The following is a 20,329-nucleotide window of genomic DNA, read 5'->3' as shown; positions in this document are numbered from 1 at the left end:
TAGGAAAATAAGCAGCCAAATGCCCACCTTCCATTACCTCTGTCATTGCTGTGTTCGGAGGAGGCAATTCTCCCTGTAGCATCTCAGCATCCAGCAGGCCAGCAGCTTTTGCTACTGTGGGAATCCCCCGTACTGGCTATATGAATAATTCTTTTTTTTTTTTTTTTTTTTTTCCAGAGGGCTTTTTTTCCGAGTTTTGGAGTCACACTAACAGTGCTGTGTAGCACAGGTTTATGTGGAGCCATTCATCATTCATAGGCAGGATCACAGAACACTTCACAGCCAATTACAAGGTTACATATGCAGGGAACGACATGAGCTGCCTATCTGAAGTCAAGCTTCAAACTGGTTTCTGGGCACACCCAGAGGATGGTGAGGACTCGGGGAATGAATGGTGCAGGCAGCAACAGACCTGTCCTCCCTCCCACTGACCCAAAAGATGTCTGAGATATTCAGAGAGGATGTTTTCTGGTTCCTTGAATGCAAAATGGGCACATGTGATACACAATAAGCTCCAAACGCCCCTTTCCAGCTTTTCTTCTGAAGTGACACATTGCTAAGAAGGGCTGGGGCTCTAGCATGTTCTTCACATGTAACTATTTACACAAACAGGATGAGGGACACTGGAAAAGCCACAGCCTCGTTGGACCGGACAGCTTTAAGCAGCTCCATGGGATCAGAGCAGTGCAGAGAACTGGAGGATATCGGCGACTGGCCCTTTGTTTAAGGAGGCCATTACGATAAATGGTCAGCCTTAAACGCAGCCCAACGGCTACTGGTACGTCTCTCAGAGCATCCTTCTGCAACACCATCTGCATCCTGGGCTCACCGCCCCCCCTCCCCGGCACCGATGGGCTGAGACATCCCCGCCAGCTGCCCCCTGGCCCTGCCTTCCTGCTGCGCCTCCAGAGCTCCCAATCCGCCAGATGAAGGTGAAAAGGTTTTAAGCAGAAACGTAAGTGCGAGGGGCTGGACAGCAAACCGCAGTGACGGCTTCTTTTGCTCAGAGACAGCGGCCCGAGCTGGACTTTGTGTCGGGAGCGCGGCAGTGCGTCCCTCCCCGGCGGGCGGTTTGACCTCACTTGCTCCACGCTCAGCAGCACCGAGCACTCAGCCCGGCGCTGGGCAGCCACATCACATGCTGCTTCGCATCTCTTGAGAGCTTTTTACATCTCTTTTGAGCTGGTATTCTTGGCACAGGCTCTTAGAGCTATTTCTGCAATGATGATATAAAACCTGGCGTTTCTAGTTTTGTCATCCCGGGAAGCCCCTGGGAAGAAATGCACCCCTGTGCAGAGGGTCAGCACGCTGAATTGCACCACTTTAGTCACGCTGGAGCCTTGGGCTGCTTGTCAGCCAGCAACCAAAAAAATCCTGCCTTTGAAGCCTGGCTCCTTTGCTCTTTAGGTTGGGTTTGGGACAGACAGGATTTAGGCTGCCGACTTGCAGCTGAGGCCCCTCGGGGATGGGGAAAACACACTATTGATCCTGTTACCTCACAGCTGGTATCAGCGCTACGTTATTTTCTAACATCAAGTCGTTTTAAGTCTCCACAATGACACAAACACATTGATTAAAAATTAAAACCAATGACAGCTCTCCCACAAACAGTACTTACTGTACCATACTTACTGTATCTTGGGAGGGGAATGAGAAAATAGCAGAAGACAGAATAATTTATAGTGATAAAATGGGTTACATTTTCATAAAAATTTTATTTTACCTTTTTTTTTAAATAATTCAATGCACTGGCAGTATAATTAATCCCTCTATGAGAGACACAAATGTACCAGTTCAACCAATATTATTTATACAGAGACATTGTGTTTAAAAACAACAAAAGTACATTTAAAATGTTTGTACATAAAGTATTACTGTTATTTCTTTTTTTCTGAAGAAGGAACAAATGTAAACAAAATGCGTAATTGTGCAACACGCTGGAAATACAAAGCAAAACAGGCAAGATACAATTTTATACATATAAAGCAAAAGAAATCAAACTTTTATAACTATACAACATTTCAGTAATTGCTTGACATTTTAACAGTTACCTTGGTCTGTACAAAACATCTTAACTTATACTTAAAACTTTACAAGAATAACATGCTTGTTCAGAACAAAGACACTTTGTGGAATTGCAATGATTATTGATATGATATCTGCACACATGAGGAAAAAAAGGGTACTTCAATAGTAAATAAAAAGTAAGAATGTAAGGTAAAGGGCCATTTAGTAAACCATAATCTAATTCCAATAGCTAATTCAGTTGCACTGCAATGCAGAAATTAAATCTGACTTTTGCTGGAAGACCGTAAGGTCATAATGTTGCTCTATTTCCAGGAGCCAGAAGAAAGCATATATAAATTTTCCTGATATTTTGGTTGATTATACATGCGCACACGCACACACACACACAAATGGGGGGTGGGGGGAGCAAAAGGAAAAAGTAGCATTTGCCAGAACAGCCAGAAATGGTGGGCAAGAGAACGCGCATACTAGACTACTCCCCACATGGCTAGGTTAAGAAACCAAGACAACTAGAAAGAGAAAACATCCACTGAGTTTGCCAGGATTACTTTTCCTAAACCTTAGTTGTATTTAGTTTTTTTTTTCTTTTTTGTTGTTTGTTTGTTTTTTTTCCCCCCAGAAGACAGGAAGTAACGCAAATTGAATTGAGCCATTTTTAAAATACCAGGAGTACCACAGCCAAAGTCAAAACACAAATCAAAGGAGAGCTTAAAACCAAAGCAAAAAATAACCAGATCTTTCGACTCGTTTTCATATTCTGTAATGATATGGCCTAGACCTTTCGAATGCGGGTTTTAAAAAAACAGCATTTAAGATTCAGTAGAAGATATGCAATCCAGAGATGTCAAAAATACAGACAGGAATAAATTATACAATTTTTCATGGAATTACAAGGACTGTCAGCTTGGATAAAAGGTACATAATTTTGAAACGTCCTCAAATGATACATATGGCTAAAATTAAACTCCTGATTGCATCAACCTAACATATTCGGTGCCTGATTCTGCAATCTGTGTGCTGAGCACTAATTTACAGTTACTCCTGTGGACTTCAGTGGAGCAACCTGCCAATTAGGGTGCTCAGGGGAAGAATGGCAGAATCGGGCCTAGATAAATATTTGCCGTGACTTTTAAATGTACAAAAAACATTTGGCTTAGAAAAACCACTTTAGCCCGCTGCAATGTCTTTGAACTAAAGTAACAGACTCCATCTCTAGACTGAGAGCATTTATGACACGTCTGAATTTATTTGCCATTTTTCTGTGCAAGCTGATGCCAGTAAATATTTAAACTCAGAGGTAATGAAATTGCAACATGCCTTTTAGTTAAAACCAAAACATATGCAAGCCTAGATGGCAGGCAGAAATCACCCTCCAGTTCTTTTAGCGGGTATTGTCTGGTGCTGAACCAGAACAGTTCAATATATACTCAGCTTTAGTATGTGTTTATAAAGTTGTATTAGGGCATACAGCACAGTATGAAAAGGGAGAGGACTAGTTTTTCAGCTGGTGTAAATCAGTACTGACATCTATGGAGCTACTTAAAGGCACATCAGCTGAAGCTTTGGCCCACAGTCATCAGAAACGTATAACCGTCATTCAGTCCACAGGTAAAGCTCTCAGTGGTGGAAGTGCAAGGTGAAAGTGTAATCGACATCAGATAAAAAGCTGCGCTGTTAGTCTCATTTCTGACAACACTTTTCCAGACTGTGTGGTCTAAAGCAGTTTTATGATGTGCTCTATACTGCATAGCTTTGCAAAGTACTATATTTCCTTACAGACAAGGATTATGGTACATTAATCGTTTCGTTGGCGCGATCAGTAAAAAAGGCATGATGAAAAAAGCTTTGGGAGTTTATCTGCATAGAGATATATTGGCAAAAATTAGTTTGGGGTTAGAGGGTTTACTCCTCCATGTGTGCATATTGGATTAACTCCACTGATATCAGTACTCCTGTATCAGTTTACACCAGCTGAGGAACTTGCACTCTACCTCTGTCATAAATAAAGCATGTGTGTTGCTATCCGCTGTTCAGTTCATTCATAAATTCAAGGGTAAATGCCTCCTGCCAGTGGGTCAAGGCTTCTTCATGTCCGTAACTCCACGTTATTTGTCACTGAAGTCAGTGGTGGTTTCCCTGAGCAAGGGCTGAGTCAACATATGGTCTGGTTGAAGAGCAAGTTTGCAATTATTCCAGCACTAGTCCAGAGACCTTGAAATAATTTCAGTGGGGTGCATGCCCAGCCAGAACAAATATCGGTGTAATTCCATTGAATTAATTGGGTTAATGCAACTGAAGTTCTGGCCCAATCAACTGAACTCCAGTAATGCTATGCCAGTCTTGTTAACTAGCTTCTCCTTTGATAAACGGTGCTCAGCAAGCTCCATAAGACTTGCATGATTGCCATATGACAGCAGAATTTGGTCCCATGAATTCCACAAGCTGAGCTAAGTTACTTTACACTTGCTTAGCCCAAAGTTTGGTCCATTGCAGTTACTCTTGTCCATTAAAACAATGAAATTCACCTCAGAATCTGACTTTCCTTCTAATTCAGAGAAGAAAATAACTGAGTAGAAATTAGGGCTATCTCTGCTTGATGGGTTTTTCAATGGAATTTCAACAGGGTGACACACAACTGTGAGTAAACTTATATCCAGCAAAGAGAGCTTACAGAACTTGCATAGCAGGGAACTCAGTTAAAATCAAAGAAGAAAACAAGTCTCAAACAGCCGCATCATCCACTCACATGGCTTTTACCACTGGCATCAGTAGGACTCAGCTAGAGTCCTCTAAGCACGAGTGGTCCTGTGGACACTACAACTGAAAATGCAATTCTGCATACAGTGAATATTGCCTTAGGTTTATGATGTTACTGCATGCACCACTTCTGTCAGCTCATTTGGTGTTTCCAGGTGCAGTGCAAGTAAAAGTGAGTGCTCAAATCCAAGTCCCACCTGCAGCCGTAGAGGACCAAGACCTTGGTTTTAGGTCTTTAGCTCTGCTGTACCCAGGCAGTGGGGCTGGGGTCCCTCAGCCCTGTTGGGCACAGCACTGGTCCCCCAACACGTTCCTGCACACCAATACCGTGGCCAGGGCTATATGGGGATTCACACTGTGCAGACCTGTAGTAGTCCAACACCATGAGCAAGCTGAGGGCTCAGGGAGCTCTGTGGTAGGCAAGGTCAGGTCTTTTCTGCGGCTGCTCTCCAAAGCACTGAGTACACACATCGCTACTTGAGCTGGCTGCTGGGTCCCTGGCCTTGGTCCTTGCTGCAGTTGTAAGGGAAAAATGTTTTAACTGCATGGTGACTTCAGGGCAGTGACAAGCATTAGCTCTTTGCAACATGTGGTGGCACCCTGAGGTGGAGAAAGGAATCAGATGGGATGGTGCCATATTCGGATTCTGTAGGATACCATGGTATAGGTGTTATTTGGCGGGACATAATGAATGACAGTAATTCAACAGTAATGAATCCCCTTTCCCCAGAAGCACACTCAGGTTAAATTCATAATGCCAGACCACACCAACTTGCCCCAGTTTCTTTAAAACACTCTTCACATCTTTACTGTTGCCTAAGATGATTACAGTGTCAATGAGCTGCCTGAGATGTTGCTACATACCCCGTGGTTCTTGGCACAGCTTATCTTCATAGTAACTCTGTTGAAGTGCCTCCTGATGAGGCCAGGTGCGATTCTCACCCGACACCAGCTTTAGGCAGTAACTCATCTGCACCTGATTTTCCTCTCATTTCTATCTGCAGAGCCACAGGATCCCCCTGGATATACACAAGATCTGAACTCAATCTCTTCTGACTTCAACAACTACCACCATGGGTTTAAACTGGTGTGAGATGATCAGAATCACTGATCTTGGAAGACAAAAGAAATAGCCAAAACATCTTTGACACAGGATGGCTGAAGTAAAGCTACCAAGTCCATCAGAAAGGCAGGTCTGACAGGAACACTGTAGAGAAGACGGCTACTCTGTAAGTCAGGCAGGAATGTTTTGCATTCAGTAGCAGAGGGGTTTCGATAATGGAGAGCCTAACTGAGCTTTTAGCCTATACATGTAGGCTACGAGATTCAAGTGATATGTCTAAAATATGTCACTATTACCGAGTGATACGTATCACTGTCTGGCTATATCATGGAAGTCCAGGAGGAGTATTAGAAACAGAGGAACTGAGCCCTCCCAACATTAAGAAGACTTGGTTTATTTGTGTTTATAAAACAATATGTAAAGTAAAGCTTGAAGATGTCTTAAGGACAGTGGACTGGCTTCTCATCCTCATCCCCTCTGCCTCTCTCCCAGCGCACTCCGGTGAGGTCAGAGAGATGCTGCGAGAGGCAAAGGCCCTTTGCAATGGCACCTCAGCCAGCGGGCCTGCCCACGTGCAGCGCATTTCTACACTTGCTTCAAAATGACAAATTAATTTTCTTTGGTGACTTGTGACATATTTTGCCTTTCTCAAAACTTCAAGACACTGGTCTATTGCAAATGACAACCTTCTGAAAAATAATACGTTGACACCACATTCAGTTTTGACACTGACTTCAGGGACCACAGGACCAAGATGACAGAGATGTTTCTATTTTCTGCCATGCGTTCATTGCCTGCAAGGAGACAACAGACGCAAACAGGACTATACACAAACTACAGAGCAACACGTTAATAATTCTGCTGCCACTCGGCAGTGGTAAGAGTGTTTTCCCTTCATGGCTATTGCATCTCTTTTTCCTGTGCTATGAAGTAATGACCAAGGACTTTCTGCTGCAAATCCACATCCAAATCCATACGTGTGTGAGTGTGTATGTGTACACACACAGACACAGACACAGTCGCTTCAGTACTGTGCGTACTGGAGTTTCTCCTGAACTCAAAGCAAACAAGTATATTAATACCTAAGTCAGAATCCTTACCAGCCCGATTTTTGCTGTCTTTTAACTTGCACTCACAAAACTAATAATTTGATTTAGACAGCATTAAATACTGATAAAATTACAATGAAAACATTTCTTCCAAAGTACCTAAAAACTTGTCAGTGAATCTAAACTGCTATAATGGAAGAACAACATAAAATCTGTGAAATTAAAAAAGCGTAGAAATTAAGGTCCAGATTCAGTTTCTCAGATTTTGTTTCTTTAGGAGGAATGACGATCTCCATCTTTATTCTTAAAAGAACCCCACACTGATATCAACAGACCTGTCCCTGTCTTTCAAAGGAGATAATTTATAAATTAGACAATATATTCACAGAGAGACTATGTAAATGGTTAAAAGTCCAAAGACCATGTAAGCAAAAGTGAAATTGAGCTATAAGAAGCAAGCTGTGAAAGTTGCCACTAACACTATCAACAAAAAGGCTGTAAACTAAACCAGAATGACTTTAAAAAAAAAGGATAAGACAAAATGAAATAAAATAAAATAAAAAGCACAAATACTGGGCCAAACCCAGCTATTCAAGCTCAGCGTGAACCATTTACACTGTTAGCTTGCTAAGTGTGGGAAGGGCAATTTGTCCTTTGAAAGGAGCCGAAGGAGCATGGCTGAGATCCGTGACCAGTGGGATATTGCCTAGGGGAACATGGTCCATACGGGAAACAGCATCTCAGGCTCTGCCTCTGATCCCTGCTCTCAAGGACCCAACACACATCACATGGCTAGAGATACTCATTGCACTCAGAGCAGCATATTCTGCCTGCACCTTGTCAAATACTTCACTTAAGACCTGCTGCAGCTCTTGACATGGAGGTTAAGTGCTATGTAAATGCTTCACTTGAGCACTGAGGACTTTGCTGCCCTTGGATCTCATGCCAACGGAGCTCCCAAATGCTTCTTTTTAGCCCTTTACTGGCACGCTCCTTTCACCGCTGAACTATTGATATTGCTCCTGAAGCATGGGACACAAATGACAGTCTTGTCAGCTCTGGCAATTTTTTCTGAAGCTTGGTGTCCTTCTTAAACCCCAGCTGCAGAAATCAAGAGATTACATCACTGTCCCAATTTATCGCTATTAAAAACAAATGTGTCATTTCTGGCCCTCAGCATGCTTGAAAAATGCCTGAAATCATGTCGTGAAATCAGTCTCAAAGCTCAGTATCCAGAAGGCAATACCAAAACCAAAAAGGTTTATTTAAACAAAAAATCCCATGATCTCAAGCCAATCTTGTAAATTTTGGTGCTTGGTTCATGAGTTTGAATGCCTGAAGTAGGCAGTGTTTACAGCAGATATAGCAAATGCCCAAGCAAACACATGCTGCTTCCCCATGGATTGAAACAAAGAAACAATCTCATTTGATTAACTCCTCTGGAAGTAATATTTTAAGGGGTAAAATGATTCCATGAAGATGACATGTTGGCATTTGAAATGAGATGAATATAGTGCCTGTAAAAGTGCAATAATCCTTAATAACTAACCCAAAAGAAGCATCATCCCCAGGGATAAGACAGCAATTCACTCCCCATATTTAATTTGTTTCTAAGCTGCTTTTGAAACAGGATGGCTAAATAGTAAGTTGGCTTGTGATGCTAGATTTGACTGCTGGACTTATTATAATCATGCCATTGATTCAGCATACATTTCAAACTAAGTCACGGGATACAAAATCAGGTGGGCTAACTCCTTAAGCTGTTTAAGCAAAAGATTGTGAACTTGGGGTAAATTTAGAGATAGGTGTCTGTTTACTGCAAACAACAGGGGAAAGATAACACACTGTCTTTACCGAGTAGCTGCAGTTAACTCTTTAAACAGTCTTACGTCTGAAGATTGTATTTCAAGACGCTATCCTTCATAAATGCATGGAAGTCTAGGATTTCAGTCTACATTAAAGGAACAAGTGACGACAATGCACTTTAATTAGACTAAATAGTTACTGAATCTCATTAGTGAGATCTTGCAAAAAGAATGGAAAACTGGCTTATGACAAAACCACCCCAATACCACTTCATCTCAAGTATCCACCCTATTAAAAAAAATAAAAAAAAAATACTTCAGGTGTTGTCAACAACCACCTTTCATCTACATTTCTGAAGAGTTCTCACTGTTGTGGTTTTGTTCATTAGCTACTGGGGCCAGAATGATCGTGACAAATGTGGTCAGGTTCACGTTTCAGCCACGTTACCGAAACCCTCAGAGAACAGATGAGAGTGTATTGACCACTTCAGGAGCAGGAACCTGCAGATAATATAGGATGTGCATATTCTGCAAATGTCCTTTGCAGACAACCTAACTGGATGATTTCTCTAATGACACACCTTGGCTACATTTACAATACAGTTTTGTGGAAAGAAATATTAGGAATTACTGTTTTTTAAGAAAAGGTAGTACTACAGGGAGCTAATATACAACAGCAACAGTAATGTTTGTCTGAAATGTGCATTGGGCAGAGTCCTTAAACTGCTCTTATTGCCAATATCCAAGGCCTGCTCTAAAAATTGTAACAGTCTGAACCTTTTAAATGCAAATTTGTTCTATTTGTCTGGTCACAACCCAGTGAGTAGAATCCAATAACTCACCAGATTAAAGGATATACAAGTTTATATAGCAGAAGGTAATTGCAATTAACTAATATCTGGATGGCATTTAATACACATATTGTATTATTTCAATGAGATGAGACAGAATAATATTTACATTGCTATGAGCATTTTCTGTTTATAGAAATGGAATTTACAGTTCAGTAAGGTATGCAGGCGTTATATCAAGAATGAGATGAGACCATTTAAAGTCTTGTGAATTATTGATATAAATTCATTTTGTTTTGTTTCATGCACCAGCGCTTCTTGCAGTGGCACCAGAAGAGCAGTGCAGTTTATAACTGGGGAAAAAAAGAAGAGGAAAGAGCAAATGTGAAATGGTGTAATTTATTCACAATTGCTTTGAAATTCTATCTGAATTGTCTCATTATTATTCACGCATTAAAGGAATGGTCCAAAACATGACAGCATGGGTAAACAGATGCAGAGCTTGGAAAATAGGTAATCTGACTGAAGAATTCATGGCCATTATTAAACAAATGTTATATTGCTTTTGGGTAAATCTGGTGATTTTATTTAATTTGACATTGTTTTCAAGATAGCAAGATAATACTGTTTGTTTCTAATGCTCTGAAATGAACAAAACAGGTGAAAATTGATGCCACATGGAATTATAATGTTTCAACAGTAGCTGGTTAGTTAAACTAGAGAGTTTCATGAAGAATCTGCATACACTTATTAATGGACTTTTACATACAATATCAATGCTTAGAGTGTAGCGGTCCTGTTAAAATCTGCTTTCACTGAGTCACTATGCAAGGAGAGATTGTTCTATGAAGAAAATTCTTGGATGAGTATTTGTTTCAGACTAAACAGTAAAACTGAAATAAAATTCACAGATTTAGTATAGGAATGGTAGATAAGACTATGAAAGCTAATATTTTGAAATTGCCTAAAAACTGCAATAAATTCTGCTGCCTGCTGAAATTAAGCCAACAATAAACAGGAAGAATGGAATATGAAAACCTCATTGCATAGTGTCATCGCTCTTTAATGAGGCATTCCTTCAACCTTTTACCTCTTAACACCTTTGGTGATCTTACATTATGTACCTGTAATACAGTCAATGTTCTCTTTTAGAGATTAAGCCTATAGGAAGTATGAAATCTTAGGAATGTACTGTGTCATGTAATGATGCCAGAATTAAGCGTCGAAAAGCTTGGTTCAGGTTCAGAAGATGATTTTGAATGAATAGCTATAACTTCTACTAATTTATTTCAGAAGGGACTTCTCATATATACCCTCAAATATTTAAGACGCTTTGTACTATTTCTCAGGAATCCGTATCTTCTCAAAGTGCTTTTTTGTTTTCACTTGAAGGCAGCATGGACTTAAAACAATACTGCAGGGAATGTACCGTTCCATAAAGCACATAAGGATGGCAGGATCCAGGAGACACAAGGAATAGAAAATTGTCGAAAATGATTAGATGGTACAACACATACTGCTCTTGAGTCATAAGTTCCATTTATGGTGACTTCTACTTCCAATAGATAGGATATTAAAAAAGGCAATAAAAATGAAGTTACATGAATAAACTTCCAAAAATGAGTGGAATTCCACCAGTGATCGTCTCTGCGCTGGTAGAGGTAGAAGAATGGGGATGTTATGAACAGGGCAGCAGTCACTACAACAAATGAGCCTCAATGCGGAGCCAGTGGAGTCCTTGGCGAACATAACGAACCAGATTGGTCATACTGCTGTGTTGTGTTAAGGGTCCCATCACTGAGTCCAGGTCTACAAAGAATTCTGCAATATACAAGAAACAGAAGTCACTGTTTCAGGCAATGGTACAGAAATACGGGTATTACCATGATTTCCCACTCAGTAGCAGCAGTGCAATTAGTGAGTTCTCAGGATGTGGCACACATGAGCACATGGTTGGTAGGAAAGAAGTTAAACAAAGGCAACAATATATTTAAACAGACCAAATTAGATTATCCATGTTGGCAGTCAACCACAACATAGTAAGAGTGGTTGCCAATGGTCTTACTTTAGCTCTGACGATCTGCACTTTCAGTTTTTTTGAGCCTAGGTTTGCTGACTGCATGATTTAAATAGCTGGCAGTGAACTGTGGCGTTTCCTTTTCCATGCTGCACCCTCTCCTGGGCATGAAGAGCTAGTCTGGGTCTTGCAGAAGACCTTGCTTGCTCTTTTCCCCACCCTCCAACCTCTGTTACTGCTGTTGCAGCAGTTTTGGCCTTCTGTTCATTCTGCTGCACCTGCAGGCCCCAGGGGATGTGTGTGGGGTGGGAGGGAAGAAGGAATAGGAGAGAGGGAATGCAGCAGGAAAATATCATCTAGGAGACAGGAACCTATAAGGGGAAAGAAAAGATGGGTAAGGCTACTGGGATTTGGTGCTGGGGAGGGTTAACAGGAGGTCAGTAAAGAGAGAGACATAGGAAACACCACACCACTTTATGCCAAGTGTTAGATGCTGTCTGGGTGAACAACTAACCCTGTTAGGGCCAACAGACCTTCGTAAATGCTTTCAATGGAGAACCGGATTGTTTCCTCTGTTCTCCTACAGCTTGTCTTTTTGCTCCCTGGTGCACAGGCATTCCCACATAGACAACACTGACACTATATTTAGGCAAGTGGGAGCCCGCTCTCAGCTAAAGCCCCCCAGAGCTCAGATAACAACCAACAATCACAATAACCAGCGGCTGAGTCCTTACACCCTTACCCTATCTAAAATCCAGCGCATGGCATTCAGCCAGCTAACAGTATATTGGCTGCAGTTCGGGAGAGCAGATGCTGGGTACAAAATCAGTATCAGTACTTTCTTCAGCAAGTAAGTGCCGCTTTGAGGTTTTCTGTCCAAGTATTGACAGCCTGACCCTGGTCAGCTTGGGAGCTACAGCAGTATCACAGCACAAAGTGATTTGGCTGGAGGCAAGCAGAATGAAAGCTTAGGGCTATCACCAGTCGTGTTAAGATGCTGCAGCCAGCAGTTACTTTTAATCTTCCTTCCTCTGTCTTTTATTGCCCTCCTCCAGTATAAAATCAATACATTTAGAAGTGAAATAATGCACTGTCTTGCTTGCATTCTAGAGATCTTATCCTAGGCTCAAATAGATAATAATTGCTTTAAACACTGAGAATTCACCTTAAAGCCCAATTTCAGTTCAACATTTCTTGAAAAAGCTACAAGTGCTGAAGCCACTTATTAAATTCATACGTGAAAGAATAGGACTTTGTTACTACAGAGCTGAGAGTTTTCTGCTGTAGCAAAAAAAGTGCTGCTATCTTTGGAAGCTTTAAAAAAAAAATCTGATTTTGCAAAGTTAGCTGAGAGTTTGATGTTATAAATGGTGAACAGCTCTCCAGGTGATCCAACACAAACCAACCCATGGGCTGGCTTTGGGAAGCCTGCAGTTTAGCCCTGCCTGTGACAGATGCAGAGTTTATGACAAACTCCATCTATTCTCCCACATGCTCTGAACTCTACCAGCCAGGGGAAACCCAACCAGAGGTACGCAGCAGTATGTTCCCACTTTCCTTTTCAAACATGATCAGCTTGGTGGCTCACAGTTCTGTTGTTCTCTCTCTTGCTATGCCTTTTTATTTTAATGGCACATCTTTTGTCAGGCTGACAAGAAAGGCTTCTGTCTCCTGCTCTGAGCCAGTTGGACATGAGTCAAGTCCAAATGGGGAGCATGCAGCCATACTCAGAGGAGCACAAAACCTAAGCTGACAGCTGTGGACAAGCGGAGGCTGCACAGCTCCTACAACGTGGAAGAAATCTCTTCTGTCTGCATGGGCATGACCTAAGAAGCATCTATGACAGCAATAAGACCCAGAGGTAAAGGCTAATAAACATTACAACCACGGGCCCACATTTTTATACCAATCTCTATTAGCTCATCAGGGATATGTTCTTGGGCAAGACACACCTCGTGATTCAGAAGACAACAGAAAAAACGCAAGCTGACTGAAAAAAAAAAGTGACTAGATCTGTTTTTTTAAAAAAGAAAATTCATTTTTATCTTAAATGTGGTTTGGTTTTTTTTGTGGGCTGGTGTTTGTTTGTTTGTTTCTTGAGACCATTCTTATTTCGGGGGGGGAGGGCACGGAGGGGGAAGAATCTCATTTTTTGTGATGAACTGACTGCCAACCCCCTGACAGAGAGGCCAAGAGATCTTCCTTTATGTGGGACTCATGGCAGAATCTGGGCTTTGCACATATCTTGTTTGCTCTCATGAGGATTTTTGAACTCACAGTCCGCACACTGGTGTACCACAGCTTGGGCACTGCAACGGCTGGTCCGGCTGGCAAGGGTGGATTAGAGATAGCTATTGGGAAAGGGGCAAGTCCTGTCCCAGCCAGCAAGACATAGGTGTTTTGAATTATTTGAGAGCTGCAGATGACATCTGAAATAATTACAGCTAGGTTTCATGAAACACTGTAACATTCTTCACATCAAAGGTCTTAAATATATCCTTCTGTAAATGGAATCTATCACGTGACATGATGAAGATTTGCAGAGTACCACAGCGGTTCTTACATACTTTTTTGTTACACGACGCATTTTTCAACTTGCAGTTTAATTGTGTTTCAGCATAGAACTTTAAATTGAGTACTTAATTAGAAATGAGGTATCTTTCCAGACAAAATGTAAAGACAGACATGCTATAACATGTATGAAACTGATCTCTCTCCAATGGTTTATAATGCTTAAATGAAATTTGAAGTAACACAAACTTTCCATTCCTTCTAACATGGCTGCAGTTTGTGTAACAAGATATGCAAGAACAGGGCACAACCCTAGATGTCTGGTTCATGTGAGAAACCCTTATTCATGCATCCAGTCCCACTAAGGGACTGCTCATCTGAATAAAGACCATTCCTATATGGCATTGCTGAACTGGGTTTATTTAATCGTAAATCAAAATGAGAACAAAGAAGAGTGTAGGGAGGAAAATGCAGAAAGGGAGTCAGCAGGTTTTTTCTCATCCAGCTCTAGGACTGATAACAGCAGTGGCTGGGTACATTTTCTGTCTGCTGGCTGAATGCCTAAGCTATTTTGATTCAATACCAAGTAGAACATTTAACAACTCCACAACACACAGGGCTAATTACAAGACTATCACCATCTCTTTCTCCTGTCAGGGCATCCTTCTGCATTCCCACTGTAACATTCTGCAGTACATTTGACAGGGAATCACTTTCACATTTTGTGAAAATGGATGCAGCTATGGAAAAAATCCAAAATGACTGTACTGCTACTAAATTAACCAATGCGAACAAAGACAAGAAGCAGTGGGGAGGACTGGACAGAACTTCTATTATTGTTCCTCATCCAGGGATAGATCATTATGACCCACCATCCAGACATAAAACTCTATAAATCTCAAGCTTAGTTTCTCTAAATCAGTGGAAATTTGCCACTGACATTAATGGGAGTAAGATCAAACTGCATACAGTGAGCACATTTGTCAGGAAAAGTCAGCCATCTGAAATCTCAGTATAATTTAAGAGAATGAGCCAATTCACGGTGAGAATATTTCCCAGTTAGTCTCTGTACCTCTAGTGTCAAAGAAAGCTTTGTCAATGATTTGTGTAAGCCCAAAGCTGGATTCTGAATAATTACATTATCATGGGGACGTTCACAGCTGGCCAACAATACGCCAAATTTGTCCTTTGGTAACATCTCAGCCACTTCACTATACTCAATATAACACAGCCACAAACTGCTTGGCAAAATTTCTTTTAAATGACTGTGGTAAAGACTTACATTTTGTTAGGAATAGCCAAGCAGATTTGCAATCCAGCCATAGGAGAGTCAAGGTCAAGGCTTTCAGTGGACATCTCCTAATCGGACTCCCTGCAAACATAACATCTAACGTTTGCTTATTATCCTGGCTAACGTTATAGTAGTCAAACCAGTTGACAAAGCAGTCTGAAAATAACCTCGGTGCTCTACGAGAAGCTGAAACTGTGAACAAATTTGCAGACTCAAAAGCTCCCATCACTTGGGGCTCATGTTCGCTAAATTATTTGCCAGCTGCTCTGATAACCCCATGTTCAGTGTGTGTTACACATCCCCCCTCTGTGCTTGACAAGAGAAGATATGCATTGGCTACAGTGACCAGCAAGCAGATTTGGTCTGTTTGCTCAAGCTGTCACAGTTGTGCTCTTAGATACGGTGGTTCTGGGTCCAATTCCCAACAACGCCTACGAGAACAGAAACCAAGCTAAAGCTGATGAGCCAAAGGGGAAAAAAAAGAAGCGGAGTTGGGCACCTTTGTTCTCCTTAGTCAGCTTGTCAGCCATGTCCCAGTGCTCGTAGCTCCGCAGGACATTGTTGGTGATGTTGACGTGGCTGGCAGCCATGTGGTGGATGCGCTGAGGGATGGTGATGGTCCCCGCTGAGGAGGAGCTGGTGGTGCCCGCGCTGCTTCCAGCAGAGCCAACGGGGGATGGGCTCAGAGACATGGGTGATGGTGTTTCTGTGCTCCTGTGAGAGGTAAAGGGAGAGTGAGTCCCCCTCACACACCCCACTTCACTGCCATCCTAAATGCACTTGAAAAAGTAACTCTAGACCCCAGGCAGAGGAGAGTGTGCAGTATGGTTTTATGAGAAAGGAGAGCTTATAAACCAGGAATGATTGAAAATAAAAAGGGATTTAATTCTCCCTATAAACGAACCTGTTATTTAAAAAAAAAAAAAATCTATCATAAAAATAGAGCAATTTTTCAGGGAAAGAAGTATCTCATAGCTGTAATGATTTTTCTACCTGCTGCCAGAAGCTGCAACGGCAGTTAGAAAACACTCAATGTGCAATATTGGCTTATTATCAAAGTATTTTGTGGAAACCACAATGACAGTTTGCTCCAAATACAGTCACCACAATAAGTAAAGTGCAAGTCTTAAAGCACCCCGTAAAGCAGTATTAGGAGCTGAGGGTACCGTAGGATTATGAATATCTCTATAGGATTCTTTAAGACTGGCTATGGAGATTTGTTTCTAATTGCCTACAGTTCATCCACACACTTTTGTACAGAGCACTGTTTTAAGTTACCTACTTAGTGCAGCACAAATGTTCTAATACAGATTTTCCTGTAATTCTAACACTAGCAATTAGGAATTGCCTGCTGGTTGCAGGGAGTGCAGAGGCCAGCACAGCAAGCCCATGTTTAGAGCTGTGCAGTGCTGAATGCTCATACACAGCTATTCCCTTCGAAAATTCATAGAATCACAGAATTGTTTTGGTTGGAAAAGACCTTTAAGATCACCAAGTCCAACCATTAACCCAGCACTGCCAAGTCCACCACTAAACTGTGTCCCTAAGTGCCACATCTACATGTCTTTAAATCCCTCCAGGGATGGTGACAACCATTTCCCCAGGCAGCCTGTTCCAGTGCTAGCCACACTGTTCCTGACACCAGCCAGGCTGCTGCTGGCCCCCGTGGCCACCTGGGCACAGGGCTGGCTCCTGGGGACACCCTGTGTGCCCCCGCCAGCGGGATGTCACCCCATCCCCCACCACGCTCTGCCCGGCCGCCCAGCCAGCTCTTAGCCCAGCGCAGAGCACACCCGCCCCGGCCACGGGCAGCCGGTGTCTCCGGGAGATGCTGCGGGAGACGGTGCCAAAGGCTTCGCTAAGGCCCAGGCAGACACCAGCCACAGCCTTTCCCTCAGCCACGAGGCAGGTCACCTTGTCACACAAGGAGATGTGGTTCGTCAGGCAGGACCTGCCTTCCATAACCCCACGCTGGCTGGGCCTGAGCCCCCATTGTCCTGCACGTGCCGTGTGACGGCACTCAGGATGATCTGCTCCAGAACCTTCCCCAGCACCGAGGTCACGCTGACAGGCCTGTAGTTCCCCGGATCCTCCTCCCCGCCCTTCTGGTAGGTGGGTGCCACATTTGCTGACTTCCAGTCAGCTGGGACCTTCCCGGTTGGCCAGGGCTGCTGGTTGATGGAGAGTGGCTCGGTGAGCACTTCCACCAGCTCCCCCAGTACCCCGCGGTGGATCCCATCTGCCCTGTAGACTTGGTTTAGCAGGTTGCTGACCATTTCCCCTTGGATTATGGGGGCTCCATTCTGCTCCCCATCCCTTTCTTCCAGCCCAGGGGGCTGCGCACCTGGGGAACAACGGATCTTGCTGTTGAAGCCTGAGGCAAAGAAAGCATGAAGTGCCCCAGGCTTTTCCTCAGCCGTTGTCACTACGTTTCCCTCCACATCCAATAAAGGATGGAGATTCTCCTTAGCCCTCCTTTCACTGCCAATGTGTTTATAGAGATGTTTATTACTGTCTTGGAGCAGTAGCCACATTCAGTTCTAGTTGGGCTTTGTCCCTTCTCGTTTTCCCTCTGCATAATCTCACTACATCCCTGTAGTCCTCCAGAGCTGCTGCCCCTTCTTGCAAAGGTGGCAAACTCTCCTTTTCCCCCTGAGTTCCAGCCAAAGCTCTGCTCAGCCAGGCCGGTCTTCTCCCCGCCGGCCCGTCTTTCGGCACACAGGGGTAACCTGCCCCTGCTCCTTTCAGATTTCCTTCTTGAGGAACGTCCAGCCTCCCTGGAGCCCTTGGCCCTTGAGGGCTGCCTCCCAAGGGACTCTGTCGACCAGGCTCCTAACCAGGCCAAAGTCCGCCCTCTGGAAGCCCGAGGCAGCCGTCCTGCTGACCCCCTCCTTACTGCCCCAGGAATGGAGAACGATCACTTTGTGACCGCTGTGCCCAAGGCGGCCTCTGACCACCACATCCCCCTCCAGCCCTTCCCAGTCTGTAAGCAGCCGGCGCCGCGGGGCATCCCCCCGGCCGGCTCCCTGCCCCGCTGTGCCAGGAAGGTCAGTGCCACACACTGCAGGAACCTCCTGGGCTGCTTCCCCCCCCTGTGCGGTGTGTCCAGCAGGCACCCGGTAGGGTGAAGTCCCCAACGAGAACATGGGCTAGCAATTGTGAGACTTCTCCCAGCTGCTTGTAGAGTGTTTTGTCTGCCTGTTCATCCTGGTTAGGTGGCCTGTAACAGATTCCCACCATGATATCTGCCTTGTGGGCCTTCCCCTGATTCTTACCAATAAACGCTCAACCCTATCATCACCAGCATTAAGTTCTAGACAATCAAAACACCCCCCAGTATGCAGGGCTACCCCACCGCCTCTCCTTACCTACCTATCTTTTCTGAAGAGTTTATAGTCATGCACTGTAGCATTCCAGTTGTGCGAGTCATCCCGTCATGTTTCTGTGATGAATTTGTTTCAATGAACAAGATTAAGGGTTCCAAAAATCCCTCTCTTGCTCCCATTTGGAACCACTTACCTAAACAAATGCATTCGACTTGCTGTGGAATACATTTGAAACACAGGGCCGAGACGCTCCAGGCACTCTCCGCATGAAGCAAAGACAGCAAAACTCTGCAGACAGGGATGTTGCAATCCCTCTCTTAACAGGCAGCCACTGGTGCCTCATGCTGTGCAAAAGCATCAAGCTCACTCTGACTCACTATGGGCTTGATTCAAACCCCAGGATAGAAAGGCTCCTCCTCTTGGCTTTAGAAGCAACTGTCAATGGTCCTGAGCATGAAGGCTGGGCGCAGACCTGCTGTGCTGATACCTTGCAGGTGCTGTGGGACAGGCTGCCACAGTGGCACAGCCTTGGCTGGAAGGCATTTACGGCAACAGCTTTTGCTGCAGATTTTCCAGCAGTGCTCTGCTGTTACCTGTGCTCAACAACAGGCTCTTGTGATACATTTCTTTCCCAGAACTAGAACCACGTTAATTCAGCAGCTAGTAGCATTTTACACTGCTTATGTGTTATAGTTTAAGCATATCCTACAGCACAAGCTCTTTAAGTCTCAAAACATCCTGGTTACTTGACATGCCACAGCATCTTTAATACACAGAAGAGCTGAACTATACTAGATTAGGTCTGGGAGCAGTTAAAAATCATAAGTATCTGAGGAGACCAGGAGTATTTTGTTAGAGCCACTTAGAACAAGCTGACGCACTTCTGCCAAATAAAGCACATTGTTCATTGGATTTACCCTGTTGTGCACAGCCATTATTACTGTGGTGAGTCTATTAAATCTCTCTATTTTGTGCTTTCTGTCACTAGAGGTGGGAAACATTTCTGTAATGAAACCAGGGAAAATTTGTTTCATTGCCAGCCTGGAACTCAGGCCAACTTTGTAGAGGTTCACAAGCCTTTCAAACAAAAGTGGGCAGAAATTCCAGTAAGCCAAGCTGAGATTTTTGAATGATTTGAGATCCTGAGCAGACTGCACTTCATGGCAATGGATAAGTTTTACTTTGTTAAAAAATAAATAAATTAAGAATATCCTGCTGTCTCCTCTTTCTGAACCAGGCTGCTGATCTGTCTCCAGTGGTGCCATACCCTGATGGTGTTTGGTCTCTGCTCTGTGGTGTGCAACCTCTCTTCCCATCTGGTGCAAAATTGCAGGGGAATAAGAGGAAACTGCAGAGTGAGTAGCCCTGGGGAAGTCAGAGCACACACTGCCAGTGGCAGCACCAGGCCCACGACAATCTTTAGGGCCACCAGGAGACAGGCGAGATATCAGCATCATGGAACAACTCTGAGCCAGCTGGAGAGCTTTTCTTCTGAGACTCCAGAGAGAAGGAATGAGAGACCTGAGTTTGGACTGTGGTCCTTGTGTGCTGGGTCACAGGTGTCACAGTAACACCCGTTAAAACAAGGCCATATCCAGTTTACTTCCTTATCTCCAAAGTTAGTGGGAAGAGGGAAGAGACTGATCAGCTGGGTATTATGTTAGAAGTGATGCTGACCTCAGTGCTGGGTT

The 20,329-nt window shown here is 43.5% G+C and overlaps 1 protein-coding gene across 2 annotated transcripts in view; it reads right to left on the bottom strand.

The window, feature by feature from the left end:
- Nucleotides 1–1,695: 1,695 nt before the first annotated feature.
- Nucleotides 1,696–20,329, bottom strand: part of AFF2 (ALF transcription elongation factor 2) — a 351,165-nt gene continuing 332,531 nt past the window's right edge. For both annotated transcript variants that reach the window (XM_056360134.1, XM_056360135.1), the window contains exons 20-21: nt 15,812–16,026; nt 1,696–11,314 (exon numbers count right to left, since the gene is read on the bottom strand). In XM_056360134.1, the coding sequence (XP_056216109.1) occupies nt 11,193–11,314; nt 15,812–16,026 (337 nt within the window). In that variant the 3' untranslated portion in view covers nt 1,696–11,192. The remainder of the gene's footprint in view (nt 11,315–15,811; nt 16,027–20,329) is intronic.

The sequence above is a fragment of the Falco biarmicus genome, chromosome 14 (genome assembly GCF_023638135.1).
Source record: "Falco biarmicus isolate bFalBia1 chromosome 14, bFalBia1.pri, whole genome shotgun sequence".
NCBI classification, from domain to species: domain Eukaryota; kingdom Metazoa; phylum Chordata; class Aves; order Falconiformes; family Falconidae; genus Falco; species Falco biarmicus.
This window is presented reverse-complemented; position numbering and strand designations above follow the sequence as displayed.